General features: G+C 52.0%; 1 protein-coding gene across 1 annotated transcript in view; it reads right to left on the bottom strand.

Annotated features, from left to right (window-relative positions):
* The window catches only part of CDC42BPB (CDC42 binding protein kinase beta), a gene marked incomplete at its 5' end in the record, with an annotated part of 86,357 nt that extends 66,235 nt beyond the window's left edge, over positions 1-20,122 (bottom strand). Inside the window, one exon of the mRNA XM_081086010.1 lies at positions 19,948-20,122. Within this exon, the coding sequence (XP_080942136.1) occupies positions 19,948-20,122 (175 nt within the window). The remainder of the gene's footprint in view (positions 1-19,947) is intronic.
* Between the last annotated feature and the right edge of the window lie 1,362 nt (positions 20,123-21,484).

Below are 21,484 nucleotides of genomic sequence, written 5' to 3'. Positions count from 1 at the left end.
CTGAACCAGAAGGAGTGAAAGGGGAGACCAAACAACGTGGACAGGTCGCTTACACAGCTTTGCCAAAGGTGCACTGAACACTCGCCACGTCTGTTCCCGCTGACCGACAGGGAAGGGCCTAGTAGACTAAGGCAATTAGACACATTGCCCAGTAAAGGTTTGAGGGACATGGGAAGGTGCTTGTCTGTCAATCACCTGAAAGTGAATCAGTGGCCAAGATGGGCGTGGCCACTGCAAACATGTGAAACCTGAATATTGAAACTTCCCAACAATGGAAGCTCTCTTCTCCTCGCCCTCTTGGGACGCCTGCAGCAGGGGATGCTCTCCCCCGTGCCCACGTGGCGCACGGCCATGTTGGACTCCACACATGAACTAATACACTTAATCTGGCCTGAACGCTGAACCACATCCGGCTGCAACGTGGAACAGAAGCTCTCGACACCGGTCTTGCTTCTGGCTCTGCAGGAGCCCCAGCTGCACCCTTTCCAGGACTGGCTCGAGGGGCAGGGGACTTCAGAACCCAGGAAATGTAACTCCACTGCAATAAAACCTTCCACGTCCCACCCTCCCGGGGACTTCTGAAAATGCTGATTTCAGTGGCACCCAAGAACCTCCACCTCATCCCCACTCGTGTCGGAGAAATCTGGCCCATTAATTCCTCTGGCATCAAAAGGATCTGAAAGGACATTTCTCCAAAGAAGATATACAAATAGCCAATAAGCACATGAAAAGATGGTCAATATCCTCAGCCACCACAGAAATGCCAATCGAAACCACAGGAGATGCCACCTCACACCCACTAGGGTGCCTAGAATAACAAGGACAAGTAACACGTGTTGGCAAAGAGCTGGAGAGGGAGCCTCACCCCCTCAGAGGCCCTGTGGGAAACAGCCGGGCCGTTCCTCAAATGCTGACATGGCGTGACTGTGACTCAGCGACTCCACTCCCAGGTACAAACCCAACAGAAGTGAAAACATACATCTACACAGGACTTGTACACAAATGGTCATGGCGGCATTATTCACAGCAGCCAAAAACCAGAACCACCAAATGTCCATCCACTGATGAGCGGGTGAGCAAAACGTGGACTATTATGAAGCCATAAAAGAAAATACTGATACATGCTACAAACATTCAAGGGAAAGAAGCCAATCACAAAAGACCACACATTGTGTAATTCTGTTTCTATGAAATGCCCAGAACAGCAAATCCATAGAGACAGGAAGTAGACTAGTGGTCGCCAGGGGCTGGGCAGGGGGCTGGGGAGTGACTGCTAATGGGTCTAGGGCAGTGGTTCTCAACCTTCTGGCCCTTTAAATACAGTTCCTCATGTTGTGACCCAACCATAAAATTATTTTCGTTGCTACTTCATAACTGTAATGTTGCTACTTTTATGAATTGTCATGTAAATATCTGATATGCAGGATGGTCTTAGGCGACCTCTGTGAAAGGGTCGTTCGACCGCCAAAGGGGTCGCGACCCACAGGTTGAGAACCGTTGGTCTAGGGTTTCCTGTAGGGGCGATAAAATGTTCTGGAATTAGACAGTCGTAATGGTTGCACAACTCTGAATGTTCTAAAAGTAAGTAAATCTTACTTTTAGTAAGTAAATCTCACTTAAAATAATAATAATAAAACAACTAATCTGTGATGTGTGTCACAACAGTGCTTGCTGGTCAAGGAAGGGGTCATGCGTGAGGAGGGAAGAGGAGGTCACACAGAGCCTGGTCAGCACATGATCATTCATGAATTTATTCAGACGGCATCAAGGTACTTAAAGAAATTACTGAAATGAAGCAGCAGACACACTGGCTGAGAGCAGGCACTGGGGCCAGACATCGCCGCCCTGCTCCTGGTGCAAAATGCTTAATCTGAGCTCATGTCCTCGGTGAATCAGGGACAATCCTAGGATTGGGGGTCACTGGGAGGATCGAATGTGACAGTGGACGTAACCATGAGCAAGTGCACTGTGTCCACACGCAGAGCCATCAGTCATGCTGAGATCAGGCCTGGTCACAGGAAGACTGTACTCCACCCCGACTCCTTCCCCACAGGAACGTGCTGCAGGACACACACCTGTCTGCAGGGCGGGCTCCTCCGCTGCGAGGGCAGACCGGTCCCACAGCCCACACTTCCGTGCTCACCCGGGCAGCCTTCCCCCCGCCCACAGCTCCAGGCCTTCCACCACTTCTTTCACTACTTTCTTCCACGGCACCAAGGAACTTAGCGAGGTCGCTCCCTGCCCAGCCCTACAGCCCGGAGCGCTCAGACGCGGACCCAGTGTCAGTGACAGGCCCACTGCTCCGAGAAGGCTCTCAGCCACCCTTCCTCACAGTCCGTGCTCATGCTGTGCGCACCACGCACTCTCCTGTCTGAACACAGCACGTGGGATTCTTGTTCAACAGGATTGCTATTTACTTCTAAACGTACTGAATTAGAAAACACGAGAACAAAACTCTGCCAGGGAATAAGAAAAAATCTAGCACCCATCCTGAGGCCCGGAGCCTACCGGCAAGGCCCACACCGGCTGCAGCAACCACTTCCTCACCGTTCATCACCGCCCCGAGCCGGGGGTGGTCCATCCCCCAGGACCGACCGGGAAACGTTCTTGTGGGCAATCCTCTCGTGTCAGTCGAGCTTTCACTGAATTTCGTGACAAGCGCTGTGTTTTGCACAGGGAGTAAATGTCTCCGGAAGAAAAAAGCAAAACGGATTCTACCAAAATTATAGGAATCTTCTAGAACCTAACTCTATACCAGATACCTGCGGCTACAAAGAAAGCTGGACTGCAGCCCCAGGGGCAGATGTGATTGTGGAGAGAAGAGCATTCACATGAGAATGAGTCTTCACAGTCACTCTAGTGACGGTCAAGGCCACGGTTCTGAGCGCAGAAAAGAACCAGCGCCATCCTCAGGACACGCTCCTGCCCGAGGCTGCTGCTCCCCGAGACCCGCGGACGCGTGTCCAAGGCCCTGGCCCGGCCGCCGAGGCCAAGGGGGAAACAGCACCTCATTACAATGCTCATGAATGCACAGCAGAGTCTAGTTTTGCTTTCTGTGTGTGCTTTTGAAAAAGGGCTTAAAAAGGAGCAGAAACCGTGTGGATGTGGTAAAGGGCTTCCCTCACATTAAATGTCATTTATTTGAACATCAACTCAATTGGAGGCCCCACTGTCCGCATTAAATGGTATGTCACATTATCCAGCTGAGCCAACCCATGCATTTCTGAGGTGCTTCTGCTACAATACGAAAGCAAGCCCTCTGCGCTCAGTATTTTTTCAGTAACAAAAATGTCAGCATAAAGGAATGAAACACACACAAAATAACACAGACACGAAGACGAGAAGAAGGGTGTCTTCCGGGTTCCCCACCCTTCTTTTTTTTTTTTAGAAAGAAACATCCATGAGAAACACCAATCAGCTGCCTCCTGCACGCCCCCTGCTAGGGATCAAACCCACAGCCCGGCCTGTGCCCTGACCAGGAATCCAATCGGGGAGCTTGCGGCGCCTGGGACGAGCCACGCCAGCTGGGGCCTTCCGTCCACACTAGAAGTTAATCAATGGACAGGAAGGAAGCTGGTTTTAAGTAAGACTTTAGGTCTCACTCTGGTTCCTTGTGGCTTGGCAAGCGGGTCCTCTTCCCACTATTTGCCAGAGATGAGACCCACTAATCAGGCAAATGACAAGAGCTCCACAAATCAATGAAATCTCATTGACCGGCTGGCAAATGTTTAACACTTCAAACAGGACGCTGGCTTTGTGAGGTCTGCGCTGTGCGCCAGGCAGCCAGAGCTGGTTCTTCCTGGCCCAGCCCTTCAGTGAGGAAAGGCTTGCATGACCACTGGTGTCCAGAAGGCCTTCCACACCACGGGGAGCTCTAGGCCTGGCTGCCCCCAGCAGGGAGCGCCCCGCCCCGCGGAGCTGGCCCTGCCGAGAGCCAAGAGCCGAGAGCCAAGAGCCGAGAGCCGCCACAGGACAACGGGGCACCGCCCTGAGGTGGACAAGCAAGCCTCATTTTTCTTAAGTTCAACTCAAAGACTAAACAGCGTAAGATCCCACTTAAAGTCCTCACGAATGTCAATCCCAGTGTTTCCACTGAACAACCAGGAGGTCACAGGTGAGGAGGTCACAGGTGAGACCTGCCTCACATTACGTGTTTTCCCAGAGCAATGTGACAAACGCGGGGCCCCCTGAGCCGCTGGTCACTGTGCAGACACCTGAGCCCCGGGACAGGGTCGCCTAGGACGCTCCCTGGGCGCTCAGAGCAGCGGGTGATTCTCACGGACACGAAGGACGGGCGAGGCGCCACCTCTTTCACTTCTGCCCCCTCTGCTGTCGCGGGCCGTCTGCGGTCCCCCACGGCGCCCCCACTTCCTCCAGCACAGACACACTCACAGCCTGCTGGCCCCGACACACCAGCCCCAGGGTGAGCAGAGCAGGAGAATGACTGCGACTTCCCTATTAGGACACGTCCCACAGGTCCACACGCACCGAACCCGGCCTGGGTCCGAGCCGCTGCAGCCTCGCAGCAAAGGGCCAGGGAGGTGACAGCGGCTCAGGGCGGCTCAGAGGTCGCAGTCGCCGGCCCAGCGAGGGTCCTGAGTGTGGGGTGCGGAGGAGGGACAGCAGCCAGTCTGGTCTACCTGAGCCCCTCACCAGCCCCAAAGCCCTGTCCAATGCCATGGCTCCAGCAAGCTCCTGGCATCACCGGCCACGTGGGGCTTGCCCAGCCCTCTGCCCACAGACAGCCCCCGGGGCTCCGGGCTGCCCGGACAGCAGGAGACCAAGCACTGGTGTCCCCGGGGATCACCGCCGTGGAAGGCCCAAGCTGGGTAAGCAGCTGGACAAAGGGTGGGGTGCAGGACGACCGAGGAGGCGACAGCTGCCCGAATGTGCCTTCGAGGCCGCCAGGCTAACGGTGTGACATTGTGTGCAGGTGTCAATGGGACCAGCCCCAGAACCACTCGCCACAGCCAGAGTGAAGCGAGGGGTGGCCGGGCTGCCACCCGCAGCACGCAGACAGCAGTGACTTCCCCAGCACACAGCTGGCCACACCTCCTTCCATTTCCTGATGGCCTCCACCCGGCAAGGGTGGTCTGCGCCCCAGTCTGCCCTGACCCCTACCCTCCAGCAAACCTCTCACCACTGTCCCCACTCCCAGGCCTCCGGGCCGTCCGGCCGACTGCTGCCCCACCCCGTTCCAGACCAGAGGTGACCCTCCCACAGAGGGCCACGTCGCACTGTCCCCCTCCACGGCGGTGGACGTGGCTGGTGAGGCTAGCCCAGCCGCCATCCAGCCCACAGCAGGGCCATTCAGTGAGAAGGGGCAGCACTGGACACTCAGGCCCCGGAGCCACTCACTTCCACTGTGTAATAAACTCAGCACAAAACACCAGCAAGTGCTGACAAAAGGCAAACTGAGAAAAGCAACACAGAAAAGGGCTCATTTCCCTATAGAAAGGGCTGAAGACATGAACAGGGAAAAGCTGAAGAAGCCAATGTGAAGTATGGGGAAGGGGAAGGGTTTCAGCTAAACGTTAATCAGCTCCCTAAATGTCCAGGGTTCATTAATATGCTCCGCGGGGAAACGCGGGGGTCGGGGTGAATCAACCTCGGGGCTCCAGGAGGAAGGGCGGGCCCCAGGGCCGGGCTCGTGCTGGGAGAGGAAGGGAGGTGATGCCCGCCCCGCCCCAGCCGGGGACCGCCGCCTGGAACATGAACCACTGACCCCGCCACAGCCGGGCACCAGCCCACACTCAGGACCTGAAGCAAGTCCTGCCCTGACAGGAAACACCTCCCAACAGTGTGTACAAATTACATCTCAAATGGAACAAGAAATACCTCATTTTTACAATTAAATCCCCAAATAGCTCTCTTCCCCACAAAAGTATCCTGGGCCCAAAGTATAGGAAGGATTTATTAACAGCCAAATGTGCCCTGTTAGGAAAACACTAGGAATAAGGAAATGGTATCAGCAGGACAGGAAAATGGCTGGTTCCTTCCACAGCAAACAGAGAGAGAAAGGAGGAAGGAGCCGGGGTGAAAGGGGAATGCGGGGCTCCACACCAATGCCACGTGCAGCAGAGAACCCGACGAGAACAACAACAAGGGGGCCTTTAAACCATGGCTACCTGATTGTACTGTGGGTTAATGTCACAATGTTATCACGGCTGTTTTTAAAGAAAGCCCTTGTGTGCTTGCAGTGTGTATGGAAACATTTACCAACGAGACGACATGGCCCGGGGTTGTCTCTAAATACCCTCTTGGGGAGAAGGGGGAGAAAGGAAGCAAGGCTGACCAGGCCTTGGCAACTGCTGAGACGGTGACTGGAACGGGGGGTTCTCTCTCTACCCTTCAGGCGTCTGAAACTCCTCTCATAAAAAAATTAAACATCTGTAACAAGAAACTGTCAGCACTTTATAGGGGACTGATTACAAAAATAAAGAATATCAACAGGAAAAGGTCACGCCACTCCAAAAGGGCAGTGCCATCTTCCTACCCGAGGCCCCGCTGCCGCACAGCTCATGGGGGATAGCCGAGGGCCTGACAACAGACACGAGGCTGAACATTGTTGAGAAATGAGTTTCCTTTTACAAATACTCAAACCAGAGTGACCGACTCCACGTGCTGCGCGCTCTCATCCCAAGCCGCACAGTAGTTTTCCTCCCCAACGCGGATCTGGGCATGAGAGTCTGCCACATGCCAGGGCACTGGTTAGGAGCCTGTTTCACCGCTGGCATTCTTCTGGGTCATAAAGCAGCTTACGAGCTGGTAAGATCTGTACCGACTCCGCAGGGCTGGCGTGACTAATGGTTCCAGCACTCGGCATAACCGCTGCGCGTCCCGGGTCTGATTAGAAACACCGCTCCAGCAGGACTTTGCCCTCCGCCTGTACGAGGTGTACCTCCGCACTCCTATTGCTAAATGTTTACCTAAAGACGCCCTTTCCAAGGCGGTGCTGAGAACACTCTGGGGGCACGAAAAACTAGTTACAGTTCTCCACACCAGACTTCGTTTTAAAAAGATTTAAAGTTCATTTTACTGGAGAATATTTTTCTCAGAAAATAAATATAATATCTTAAGCCACACTAAACTTGCAATACAATCAGGGTTTGATTCACAGTCAGGGCACATGCCCGGTTGCGGGCTCGATCTCCAGTGTGGGGCGTGCAGGAAGCAGCCGATCAATGAACCGCTCTCATCATTGATGTTCCTATCTCTCTCTCCCACTTCCTTCCTCTCTGAAAGCAATAAAAATATATATTAAAAAAGAAGAAAGGAAAATCACTAGAAAAAGTTCCAAGGTAAGCAAAGAACCGACCCCAAAAGAAACAAATAAATAAGGAAAACGAAAATTACTAGCATCCAGAAAGAAGCCATACACCTATGCGGTCAACTGATTTTGACAAGGATGCCAAGACTATGCCATGGGGAAAGAACAGTCTCTTTCACAAATGGTGCTGGAACAACAGAGCACCCGCATGCAAAGAATGACTGTGGACTCCCTGTCTCACACCATATATAAAAATGGAATCGCCTAGCCAGTGTGGTTCAGTGGACAGAGTGTAGGCCCGAGGACTGAAGGGTCCCAGGTTCGATTCCGGTCAAGGGCACATGAGTGGGTTTCGGACTCAGTCCCAGGTAGGGGCCTACAGGAGGCAGTTGATCAATGACTCCCTCTCATCATTGATGTTTCTCTCCCTTTCCCTTCCTCTCTGAAATCAATAAAAATATATTTAAAAAATAAAATAGCCCTAACCGGTTTGGCTCAGTGGATAGAGTGTTGGCCTGCAGACTCAAGGGTCCTGGGTTCAATTCCGGTCAAGGGCATGTACCTTGGTTGTGGGCACATCCCCAGTAGGGGGTGTGCAGGAGGCAGATTGATGTTTCTCTCTCATCAATGTTTCTCTTATCCCTCTCCCTTCCCCTCTGTAAAAAATCAATAAAATATATTTTAAAAATAAAAAAAAATAAAAATGGGCTCAACATGGATCACAGACCTAAATGTAAGAGAGAAACTATAAAATATTAAAAGAAAACACAGGTATAAATCTTTGTGACGTTGGATTTGGCAATGTATCCTCAGATATGACAATTAAAGCAACAACAAAAAATTTAACTGGACTTCATCAAAATTAAAAACTTTTGCTTCAAAGGAAACCATCAAGAAACCCATAGAACAAGAGAAAATATTTGCAAATCACAGGCTGATGAAGGCTTGTATCCAGAATATGTAAGGAACTCTGAGAACGCAACAAAACGACAACACAGAAATGAACAACGGACTAGCAGACGTTTCTACGACGATACACCAGTGACCAATGAACACAAGCGAAGAGGCTCAGCATTATTAGCCTGAAGGAAAGGCAGGCCAAAGCACACGCATCTTGTCCGCACCCACGGACAAGACTAGGAAGACAGTAAGGACTGACGGGGATGTGGAGAAGCCGGACCCTCACGTGCTGCTGGGGGCCCTGACGTGCTGACCGGGAAGCGGCCGTGGGAACAAGCTGTATGCAGCTCCTCAAACGCTCACCACGCAGGACCCAGCAACTCCCAGACACGCACCCATGGAAAACGGAAACGCCCATGAATAAGACCTGCACATGCATGTTCACGCGGCATTAGCATAAACGAAAGGTAGGAACAACCCCAATGTTCACCCACTGATAAACAGATGAACAAAATGTGGACTACCCGAGTAACCGAGAATTACTCAGCAATGAAGAGGAATGAGATACAGACATATCCTTGAAGACATTACGCTAAGCGAAACAATCCAGGCACAACAGGTCGCGTGATATATGACCCCCTTCACAGGAAATATCCAAAATAGGCAACTACATAATAAAAGTAGATTAGTGGCTGCTGAGGGCTGGGGAGGAGGAGCTGGGGTGGTGCTAAAGGGCACAGGGGTTTCCTGAGGTGATGAAAATGTTCTAGAATGGAACAGGGGAGATGGCTGCACAACTATACCCTAAGACCACCGCATTATACAACTGGAACAGGTAGATTACATATCACTTATGTCTCAATGAAGCTATTATCAAAAATAAGTAAGTAAACAGTAGGAATCATTTGGTAATTGAAAATGGCAAAGAAACCTTTCTTTTTCATTAAAATAAACAATTAGCTGTATAACTCAATTTACTTTTCTCTCAAATATTGGTGACAACTTGTTTTTGTTCAATAACCCTCTTAACATATTATTTCACCAGATTATCAAAACGTCAAGTCTTTGAACAACCTAACTTCAAATACTGGGTTAGATAAGAAAAAAGCCCAGCCCTGACCAGTTTGGCTCGGTGGCGGGCACATCCCTAGTAGGGGGTGTGCAGGAGGCAGCTGATCGATGTTTCTCTCTCATCAATGTTTCCAACTCTCTATCCCACTCCCTTCCTCTCTGTAAAAAATCAATAAAATATATTTTTAAAAAAAGAAAGAAAGAAGCCCATTTGTGACAGAGCTGCAAAATTATTTTGTAAGGACTGCTGCATACACATTCATTATAAAATCAACATCTTTCTGAATAGTGAAGAATCAACACAAATGCTATTTCAAGTTAAAATAATGTATAGGTTAAAAAAATAAAATCAGCCCGATTTAAAGTTTTTAAACAAAATGAGGGGGACAGGGATAAAGCACAACTGAGCAACAGCCTGCCGATGTAGTCTGCGTGTCACGGTTAAGGAGGCCATTTACCTCTGCATTTCATTTCTCTGTGTTTTTAGAAAATTATGAATGGCAAGAACATTGCTTACTCTGCGCTTTATTTTAAATGAGCGATTCTTCCTGCTCTGGAAAAAAAGCTCTGGAGCTACAGAACCAGCCAATGAAGTTCCTACGCGCAGGCCTGGGTCACAAACCCCATCCCGACATCCCCACGCTGCACTGTCCACAGGCACAGCCCAGCACCTGGCCCCCAGGAGGCCGCCCGCCTCCGGCCAGACCCCGGAAGCACTTTCCAGACACCTTTTATCTGCCTTCAGAGCAGCCAGCACGCCACTCCCCTCCTTCGTACCCGTGGCCCTTTCTCTCCCCTCTCCCTCCCTTTCAATGCCCTGCAGTTACTAGAGAAAAGCTTGCCCGCCCCATTCCCATGTCTTCCTTCTACTGGAGGAATATCCTATAGAATAAAGAGCTAATGTGCTAATTAGACCAAACAGCAGAATGACCTTCCAGACGAAGGGGGGGGGGGGGGGGCGGAGGGCGAGGCAGCTGGGGCTGCGAGGGCCGAGCTCCTTGCACGAATTTCGTGCATCGGGCCTCTAGTTTCCAATAAATAAGTACAGAAATGGCAGTACATCCAAATCAAGGATCTAGTAACTCTACACTCGAACGTTACCTAGAGATGAAACTGGGATAAACCCCGGGGCACCTTCCAGTTAGCACAGTGTACAGAACGCCCAGCTTATCTCTGGCCGCAAAACCTCCACTAAAATGTAGCCCACGGCCCCTGAGCTCGCAGATGACTGAGCTCCGAGAAAGAGGCTGTTTCGTCACTCTCCTCTGCTGACTTCTCCTTTTCCAGAGTCCATTCACCACTGCAGTGCCTGGCACATCTTTAAGTCCTTAAAAACACTTGAATGAATGGATGACAGATGACAGCAGACCAGAAATGTCAACTTAATTCTGAGCAGGGGGAAGCGAAGCTAGCAACTGGAAGTTACCCCTGTGTGAGGCAGGGTAATGTCGGAGCTCAGCAGCAGCCCCGGGATCTCTGGGGGCCTAAACAGTAATGGACAGAAAACACGCGTGACTCAGGCCTGCAGCAGCAACTGTGCCCAGACCTCCTCCGCCCTCCACACCACTCACCCCACCCTCCCAGAAAGCTGGCAGCTGGGCGCAGACCACACGCCTCACCACCCAAGCAGGAGAGGGAAACCCCTCTCTGTGGAAACTGACAAGCCTCTTAAGAAGAATTACGTTAGAACTTCTGGTGCTATCCCCTCAAACTGGCAAGGTCCCCGTCCTATTCCTCGAGGTGAGACATTTAAAACTTGTCCACGCACAAAGAATTTCCAATCAGCCCGCTCATGATGATGAAAAGACAGCCAATAATCACAGATATTTGGACAAAGGCTTCTGACATCAAAGGCAAAGACCAAAGTGGAAACCAGGAGAAAAGGACTCAGAACAGCGACAGCACAGGAAACAGAAAATGTCTATGAAGTATCAACGTGCGCACGTAAATCAGTAACAAATTCTAACCAAGAAGAAATGCTCAAAAAAGGTACTGCCTTCATGGAACAAAACAGGATGCTGTAGAAAGAAGTCCCGAGCCAGAGCGATTCGGTGGCTGAGTGTCGGCCCCGCACCAGGTCGCCGGGTCAGGGCACAAGCCCGGGCTGGGGAGCGACCTCCAGTAGGAGACACGTAAGAGGCAACCAGTCAGTGTTCATGCCTTTCTCTCTTTGATGTTTCTCTCTCTCCCTCTCTCCAAAATCAATAAAAACATTGAAAAGAAAGAAATACTGAGGACAAAAGCCCTTAGAAATGGAACATATAACGGCAGAAATAAAAACTCAATATAAGAGCCCTGGCCAGTTTGGCTCAGTGGATAGAGCGTCGGACTGAGGGGTCCCAGGTTCGATACCGGTCAAGGGCATATACCTTGGTTGTGGGCACATCCCCAGTGGGGGGTGTGCAGGAGGCAGCTGATCGATGTTTCTTCCTCATCAATGTTTCTAACTCTATCCTTCTCCCTTCCTCTCTGTAAAAAAATCAATAAAATATATTTTTTTAAAAAAACAAAAAAACCTCAATATAAGAGCTAGAAGATAAAGTTGAGGGCCTCTCCTGGAAATAAATAAAAAATATATATATAATGAATGGAAGAGGGTAGGAGAAAAGGAAATTAGCAGGACACGCTAGAAGGTCCAACATCTGAATAACAGATCAAGAAGGCTAGAATGGAGAAATCAGAGAAGTGATTATCAAGAAATAACACAGAAAAGTTCCCCAAATCTGAAGGACCCGTGTCCCCGCCAAAAGCCCCGCCACCCCACCAAGGAGCCCCGGGAACAAACAGAAGGGCCTGCAAGCCTCAGAGATGGAGGCTTGGGAGTCACAAGGTCTCAGGCTTCTCAGGACCAAATCTGGAAGGTAGACAGCAGTACAGTAACGCTTTCAAACTTCTGAGGAAAACTGGTTTCGAACCTGGGATTCAACACCCAGGCAAACTGTCACTGCAGTGAGCAAAGAAAAGGCATTTGCAGACAGGCTAGGTCAGTGGTCGGCACACCGCGGCTGGCAAGTCACATGTGGCTCTTTGGCCCCTTGAGTGTGGCTCTTCCCCAAAATACCACGTGCGGCGCGCACGTACAGTGCGACTGAAACTTCGTGGCCCGTGCGCAGAAGTCGGTTTTCGGCCTGGGCGAGTCTATTTTGAAGAAGTGGCGTTAGAAGAAGTGGGGGGTGTCGGTCGGTGGGTCGGGCCACAGGATATGCAGCGCAGGGGAGGGGCGTGATTCATACACGAGTTGAGTGAGCCAGTCAGTCAGCAGTCTCATGTGCAGTGGTTAGTGCTAGTCGCTGCCGCAAATCGCACGCAGGTGACAAAAGTACCTACTCGAAGCATAAAGTTACCTGTATTTTTCCAATCAGCTGCAAATCCTACACGTATTTTTGTCATCAATTTAAGAATTGTAATTATTTTGTGTTGGTGGCTTTATTATTATAAAATGAAACATTTTTTAGGTGCCCTGTATGTTGAGATGGTTAGGATATATAGAGAGGATGAACGAAAGGAGATGGACGAAACAAGTATACAGGACACAAGACGAGTGTGGATGGGAGAGTGGGAAGGGGTCGACCTCAGTGAACGTACCTCAATCAGATTGAGGACGTTTTTAGCAAAGGCCAGCTTAGGGGTCCCCCAATTAAGTTAATAACAATGTACCTACCTATATAGTTTAAGTTTTAAAAATTTGGCTCTCAAAAGAAATTTCAATCGTTGTACTGTTGATATTTGGCTCTGCTGACTAATGAGTTTGCCGACCACTGGGCTAGGTCTCACAAAATGTATCTGTGATGGACGCTTTCTCAGGAAACCACTAGAAGACATACGCCACCCGCAGGAGGGAGGCATGAACTCCAGAAAGGGGGGCTCAGCAGAGAGACACACCAATTCCCGCCAGGAAAGAAGCCGGTCTCGGGAGGCTAAGCAGCAGCTTAGAGAGCAAGTGGAAAGGCCAGAAAAATGACAGGCTCTGCAAGGATGGAAAGCGAGAGGCCACCCGGGGGTCAGGTTGCACTGGGGAGCTCCGTCGAGACACCCGGGACTGCATTCATGACGGCGCACTGGCATCCAAGCTGAAGGAAAGAAAAAATAATTCATTCCGATAAAAACGAAAATCCCCTGTCTTTCCTAAGATTCACCTAATGACAGCAACATAAACAATGAATATCAGTTTAAACAAAAATGGTTATATAACCTTATATTTGGAAGGAGAAAGAGGAAGGGATGTGTGTTTGGGGCACAGGTTGTGGGGAAAGGGGTGAAAAGCAACAGAATATGAAGTCATTGTGGAGGTTTTTGAAAAAGGGGAGTCGATGAAATTAAAAGCAGTGTTTCAGACAGACCTGGCAGAGATATTTAAATCTGCACGTGAGAAAAGCGTTCATTTAGGTCTGGGGCTTGAGAGCTTCACCTAGGCCGGTGATAATGAAAACGGAAAGAAAAGGCTAAAATAAAACGGAGATATTTCAAAGCAGGTGCCAGCAGAGGCCCAGGGCTGACGATGAAGCAGTGGAGAAAAGGAGCCCGGGCTAGGGGCTGCTTGCTCAGGAATGACTCGGGAACATGTCCAGAGTCTGAGTTTACCCAAGGGAGAGCGGGCTGGGGAGGGCAGACCATGTCATCACTCAAATTCCTAACAGTTTTCAAAGCCCTGCCCTGCAGTTTTGGAGGCTAGAGAGATCGTCACCATCCCAATGGCGTTAAGAATCACCTTAGAAAGATTAAGTTCCACATTCTCCAAAGAAGCTTTAAAACGGGATAAATTCAACTGAAATTTAGGAGCCCTGGCCTGGTAGCTCAGTTGGTTCAGAGTGCCGTCCTGATGCACCAAGGTTGCGGGCTCAATCCCTAGTCAGAGAACACACACTAGTAAGAATCAACCAATGAATGCACAGATAAGTGGAACAACGAATCAATGTCTCTCTCTCTCTCTCTCTCTCTCTCTCTCTCTCTCTCTCTCCCTCTCTCTCATCAATCAATCAATTTTTAAGATTTTTTTTTATTCAATTTAAATTTATCTTTGAATTTCTAATTCTTTCCTAAGGATAACAAAATCCAAAGTCTTCTATTATATAAATGTCTGTTTTGGCAAAGCTTTAGTCAAAAAACAATTCTGTTGCCAGCATCTGCCAGTCAATAAAATTTACCGACCAGTCAAAACCTAATACACAGATTGTCTAAAGTCATCCTGTAGAGTGTAACTTTTATTCCATAGGTAGTATCTTTATTTTTGTTTAAAGCATTACATATATCTCCTTTTTCCCCCATTGACCACCCCCCAGTATCTTAAAAAAGTTGTTCCTCAAAAAAAAAAGTTGTTCCTCTGTAGATTTTAAGTATACATATATATACATATATATATACACACACATACATATATATACATACATATGCATATATATATATTTTATATACACACATATATGTATATCACACTGTCAAAACACTTGGGATTTTACATTTAAGGAAAGTGTCTTTTCTTCTCAATCCATTTTCACACACATTTAAGATAATTTTAACATACTGTCATTCTGGAACATTCTAAGAACCTAAGAATCCAACTTAAACTGGGACAGGGACTAAACAGTGTTATGTTATGGGGGTTAGGGTGATGTGATTACAGGATTGTTGCTTTTCTCAATTCTTTCTAAATTTCCTTTAATTTTATTTAATCCCCTTTTCTTATTTTTAAAAAGGCTAAAAAATCCATATTTGGTCTCTTCCAGCAAGATCCTTATTTATTAGTCTCAACAGATATTCTTTGCCTCTTTCCCAAGAAAAGCATTCAATAGCTGGGCCGTACTTAACATAGTTTGGAATTAACAGTCTTGTTTGCGCATGTGTTCACCGTCATCCCGCCAGCAGACAGGAGGGACTTCTGAGGACAGCCCGCGGCCGCGCCAGGGGTTAGCCCGCCCGCGTTACTCTGCTGAGGAGCAATTCACTGGCCGTATCAGCTTTTCCGGCTGCTCACTTGGTGCGCCCTAAAGTGAGAACAAATCACTCACTCCAACCTGATTTACTGAAGGTCTGGGCTTAGCACAGACACAGCTGCCCACTTCAAAGTCCGACTGTCAGTGAAGGAGGTTCAGGAGAGAAGAGGGGAAGCCGCACGGTAATGTTAGGCAGCTTCAGTTGTCCCATCTCACGCCATGCGCTCCACAGCTATAGGTTCTAAAAAGCTATTAATAAAGTCTAAATTATGTTAGCCTCATCTTTTATTATGCAACCCCAATATTTCCCTACAATTTATATCTTATTGCTCAAAAGACCTGTTTCTCAAAAAGAGTGTTCTTGCCCTGGCCATTGTAACTGCGGTGGTTGGAGCATCGGCCGGTGCACTGAAGAGTCGTGGGTTTGATTCCGGGTCGGGTGTGTCTGGGGGCAACCAATTGATATTTCTCTCTCGCACTGATGTTCCTTTCTCTCTCTCCCCTTCTTTCCCTCTCCCTTCCTCTCTCTAAAATCAATAAAAAGCATACCCTTGGGTTGAGCATTTTAAAAAGTCGTAAAAATAAAGTGTTCCCGTGTTATGCAACCGCCCTAGCTGGAGAAACCACTCAGATCAGAATGAATCCTGAGATGCCTAGCACCATCTGTGAAGCCTGAATTTACTGCTCTGCTAGTCATCCCCCTCACACCCAGTGCTGGGCGTCCTCCCCACACGAAGACCCGCAAGTTTACATCCAAGAGGGGAGCTCTGCGCAGGGGCTGCGGCAATCACAGTGGGAACAGCAGCAAGGAGAACATTTAAAGCTCCTTACGGAGGAAGTGCGTCAGGAGAGAAGATGCCGGCCGGACCCGGGAAGCCCGCGCCCAGGCCGGCCTCCACGAGGTGGGCCTCCACCAGCCGCGAGCCCTCGACCTCCGCCCCGTCTGCGGCCAGTGGGGACCAGTGCAGAGGCCGCTGTGGTCCATCCAATGCCAGACAGCAGCTCCAGCCCAATGTGACACCAGCCATGGTACTTAAGTGGTGCTGCATGTTTAACACCGCAAAAGCACCTTTATATGACGGAGAACGAACAAATCCACCTCATTTTAGCTGTCCGTATTTGTTGCTGTTCACATGCTGAAATTTCAGTGTCTCGTGTGCTCTGCTTCAAACAATATCGAATGTTAAGAAACAGCTTAAGCCCTAGATGGTTTGGCTCAATGGATAGAGCGTCGGCCTGCGGACTGAAGGGTCCCAGGTTCGAATCCAGTCGAGGGCAACATCCCCAATAGGGGGTGTGCAGGAGGCAGCTGATCGATGTTTCTAGCTCTCTGGTATCCCTCTCCCTTCCTCTCTGTAAAAAGTCAATAAAATAGATATTTTGAAAAAAAGAAATAGCTTAAAAATACACATGCAAAGCAGGATAGTTCCAACTTTTAATTAAGGCCTGTGATTGAATAGAGGAAACTAATCAAACTATAAACACAATGAAAGGAAAATTAAAGACAAAAACCTGCCATGGAGCCAGGAGACTCTCCCCGTGTAGCACTGTGGGAATGAGAGAGCAGGAGCAGCGACGGTCTTCTTTAAAAGGTAACAACTTTATTACCTGTACTTCCCAGGCTTCCCCAAAGACCTCCTAGTAAGTCTCCAAGTCTGAGCGGAATCAGCTCTTTTTCTTCACTCAGCTTCAAGAACTCCATAGACAACTAGCAAGATTTGGAAGGCGGGAAAGGACTGGCCCTCCACATGACAGGACACAACCCAGCCAAGATGTCAAACACCACACACAGTGTGACTCCAAAAACTCAACCATCCATGGACCGAAAGCCGACACTAGTTTCCTGAGCAGAAGGAATTAGGGTCCCTGATAACGCTCCACAAAGAATTCTGTCTACAGACCATTCTTCGCCTTCCACTCTCAATCACCAGGCATCCCAAGTAACAATAAATGATGACTGCACACATAGCATACCACCAGCACACCACCGCAGTTACATGGAGCATATGTTAGCATACAGCAGGCTAAATACTGTTTGTAAAATACATTACCATTTCATTAAAATGCCACCTTAAATTTAAGTCCATTCTTTGCCTGTGTAACTTCAAGTTTACACTTCCATGTGAATTAAGTTCTTAGGATAATGTAATTTATTAATAACTAGTGACCCAGTGCACGGATTTGTGCACATTGAAAGGAAATGAAGTAGAAGGTGGCCGGAGGGGCAGGACTGGGCAAGATGGGCCAGACACACCCTGGAGCCAACCTACCGCGGTCCTGCCCCAGCATCTGTGAAGTGAGCAGGGTCCCTTGGCAGGTGGGGTCCCTCGGCCTGGTCTGTGGGAATCAGGCCAAAACCAGCTCCCCGACATCCCCCAAGGGGTCCCGGAGTGTGATAGGGCACTCTGCAAACTTGCTGTCGTACAGGGTGTGGAATGCAAACGCACGTGTGCAGTAAACCAGATTTGGGGCCGACAATGCCCCAGCAACAATATAACCCACGGCCGAAGGTGGAATCGCACAGCCCCACGAGGAATCGGGCTCCTCTCTGGTTTCAGGGTGCGTCACCCTAGAACCGCCACTGCCAAGTCACTGCAGCTCGGCAGCTCCTGTGTTGAGCGTCTGGCCCCTAGTGGTCAGTGCACGTCATAGGACTGGTCGGATGGGCAGAGAGACACGTAGCATATTAGCCTTTTATTATATTTTTATATAATTATATTTTATATTTTATATTATATAATTATATTTTATATTTTTATATAATTATATTTTTATATAATTATATTTTATATAATTTTTATATAATAAAAGGCTAATATGCAAATCGACCGAACAGTGGAACAACCAGTCGCTATGATGCGCACGGACCACCAGGGGACAGATGCTCAATACTGGAGCTGCTCCCTGGTGTTCAGTGCGCTCCCACAGGGGAAGTGCCACTCAGCCAGAAGCAGAGTGCAGAGGTGGTGATGGGAGCCGTGCAGAAAGTGGGCCTAAGCCATCAGCCAGACATCCCCAGAGGAATCCCAAACTGCAAGAGGGCACAGGCTGGGCTGAGGGACGCCCCCCACACCCCCATATGCATGAATTTCATGCACCAGGCCTCTAGTATAGATAATAACTTCCAAAGGGCCAGGATACAATTTTGAAAATATTTCTATCTTCGTAGCACACAGCTCCTGTTTAGATGTGGAAAGGTCAAATCTTGTAGAGGAAGACCTCCACACATGCTGGGGGAGCCTCCTCCCATGAAGCCAGGTGGCGAGGGGCCTGCACCAGGACCACTGCTCCACAGGGCGCCCAGCCTTGGGACGAACCCCAGTCCAGGCACAGCCGGTCCCCTGGCCACAGGCCAGCTGGTTCACACCGTCCCAGCTAAAACCTTCCCTCTGCTTCCTCCCTTCAATCATCCTGTTACTCCTAGGCTGTGCGGGGTTGGACCTGATTGTGGAACTGGAGTTCAGGATGAAACCCTCAGAAGTGGCCAATACAATATTCAGGAGGCCGAGACGTAACAGGCACCGAAGACCTCACTTTCGAGTCAACTGTGAAGCCGGTAAATTATTCAGCTGGAAATCAGGTCACTGATAAAGGACCCCAGAAAGCGAACACTCCCTCTTCCTTACACTGCAGGTGACCAAGGCCGGGGGTCCCCGAGGGTCTGGGCCTCCTCCTGCTGCTGCTCTCACAGGACATCATGTCAGCGTCTCCCTCAGGAGCAAAAAGCCGAGGGAGGCCAGCCCTCTAGAGAACATGGCACCTGAGCTTTAACCTGTGGACACCGCTCTGGCAGGCAGGAGGCCTTCTTACAGAGCACACTGGCTTGTTCCTCATGTAAACAGCAGCCTGATCAGCCCCGCAGATTAGAAACGACTGGTTCGCACTGCATGTCCTACCAGGCCGAGGACACAGATGACCCCGGGCAGGAGTCTCACAGGTGCGGCCCGAACACGGCACAGGCGGGGTCTGCCCACCAGGCGGTTCTAGGGGAGTCTGAGGGTCTTGACAACACGCCCACGTTAGCAGAAGGCGGAGCCAGAGGGTTTCACTGCCTTCTGGAGTCTAATGACCATTAAGTGGCTTAATCAAAGTTATGCCCCCATAAAGCGGAACAGGTCAGCTGACCAAGGACTGCTGCGTCGTAGATCCCCGAATGAAGCGGAGAAGGCACGCAAGGATCAGGGGAAGGAAGTTCTCAAGGGACTCCCGCATACTGGCAATTCCCACCACCCCAAATACTGCAGGGGGCTGGCGCAACCGCCAGGAAAAACATCGACTTGCTCCTGCGTGGTGTGCTCCAAATAAGGCTCTCAACCCGAATCGCCCGTGGAGGAGCCCCAGTGACGGGGCTGTAGGACGGCTGTCGCCTAGGAGATGCCCACGGGCGGTGGGGGAGGCAAACGCACAAAGCACACTCGGCGGCCCCCACGGGCCAGCCGCGCGCGTGGGGTGCGGGGGGCGACCGGACGCTGATCCCGGACCCCAACGCGCGGGGCGGGGGCGGATATCCAGGCAGGGCTGCAGGAAATGATAGCCAGGCTCCAGGGAGGATCTAGGAAGCGGCAGGGGCGACGGCCCGGCAAGGGGTGGGGGAGGGACGGAGGATGTGGCTCCCGGGGCAGGATGAGGGGGCGGGACTGCCGGACGCGGACGTGCGAAGGCCGCGGAGGGACCGGCGCGCCGGGAGCGACCCGAGAGGGACCGGCGGCGGGTGGGGCGGCGGCCGGAGGGCTGCGCGGAGGCGGCGGCCGGGTGGGGAGGCGCGCGCGCACTTACCCCACTCGAGGAACTCGGCCACGTACTTGTCGCGGCGCAGGGCCGAGTGGCTGCACTCGGTGTACAGGCAGACGAGCACGTCGAGCAGCGTCTCCACGCTCAGGGCGCTCTCGTGGCGCCAGGGCCCGTCGAGGAGCAGCTGCTCCAGCTTCTTGAGCCGCACCTTGGCCGACATGGTGCCGCGCGGCCCGCTCCCCACGCGCCCGCCTCTCGCCGCCCGCTCGGCAGGCCGTCAGGGCGCGCCCTCGGGGCCCCGGCGGCCGCGAGCCCGGGCAGCGCCTGGTCGCCGCCCCGTGCGCGTCGTCGCGCGCCGGCCTAGGCCGACATCTTGGGCTCGGTCCCGGCGGCGAAGCGTCTGGGGCGCCGGGCCCCGCGGGTCCATGGGCCGGTCTCCTCCCCTCGGCGCCGCCGCCCTCTCCGCCCGGCGCGGCCCGCCCCGCCCGCGGCCCTCGGCCCCGCCCGCGGCCGCGCCCTCCCCGCCTCCCTGGAGCGAACGGACCGGAGCGCTGCGCAAGCCCGGCCGGCGCCCCCGCCCGACCCAGCCCCGACCCGGGCCCAGCCCCGCGGCCCGCAGCCAACCAGGGCGCGGCCAGGCGGGCGCAGCCAACCACGGCGGGGCCGGCCGTCGCCGCGCTGACCTCAGCGCGCCGCCCCGCCCTGCGTCCCGGCTCCAGGCTCCCGGCGGGATCGGGCCTCGCCGCTCGCCGTAGGGAGGCGGGATGCCGGGAAGGCGGGGCGGAAGGCGGGAGCCAGTGCGCCGCCGAGATTGCGGCGCCGGCGCGTGCGCAGGCGTGCGCGCTCTGCGGACCGGCTTCCAGGGTCCCGAGCCCGGAGCCCACCTCCGAGTGGACGGGCGGGAGACCGAGGCCGGGACAGCGCCCGGTGCATTCGCGATGGCCTCGTCCCGTCCCGCTGCCCCGCGCGCCCCTCCCGCAAACAGACGTCCCGGGGAGGCAGTTGGGTCGGAGGCGGCCGGCTGTGGGTCTCCGGCCTGGGTCCCCCGCGAGGCGCTGGTTGTGCTGAGGCGGTTGGCTTATTGGGGTGGCGGGGAGAAGGGTGGTGGACACCCCGGCCCAGACCAACCCGGGCGTCGGGAGAGGAGGGGCCGGCGGGAACCCGTGGGCGGTCACCCAGGCCCTGGGGTGGGTGAGGCCGGGAGCGAGGGTGCAGGGCTGCGGGCCCCTGGGAACGGGAACGGGAGGAGGCGGCCTCGGTAGGGGCAGGGCGGCCACGCGGAGCCCGTGGTGGGGCGGGTAGAGGGTTGCAGACGGAAAACCGAAGGAGCCTGTAGCGAACCAGCCCACGGGGGTAGGAGTGAGCATAGCGGCTGCCCCTGTCGGCAAGAGGGAGACTCGGGGTGGCCAGAAACGCCGAATTTGACTGGGGCGGTGGTTCACAGGGGTGCCCGTAGGCAGCAGTCTTCACACTGTGCAAACCACTTGCTGTAATTACACCTTAATTTTTGAAGAGCTAGTCATTGGTGCTGGAGGCCAGAGGAGTGGTTTCTTGGGGGCATTATGAGCCGGAAGGGGTGCGA

This window comes from Myotis nattereri, assembly GCF_964212035.1.
Source record: "Myotis nattereri genome assembly, chromosome: 1".
Classification (NCBI taxonomy): Eukaryota; Metazoa; Chordata; class Mammalia; order Chiroptera; family Vespertilionidae; genus Myotis; species Myotis nattereri.
The sequence above is the reverse complement of the archived record's forward strand: the minus strand, read 5'-3'. Positions and strand labels throughout refer to the sequence as shown.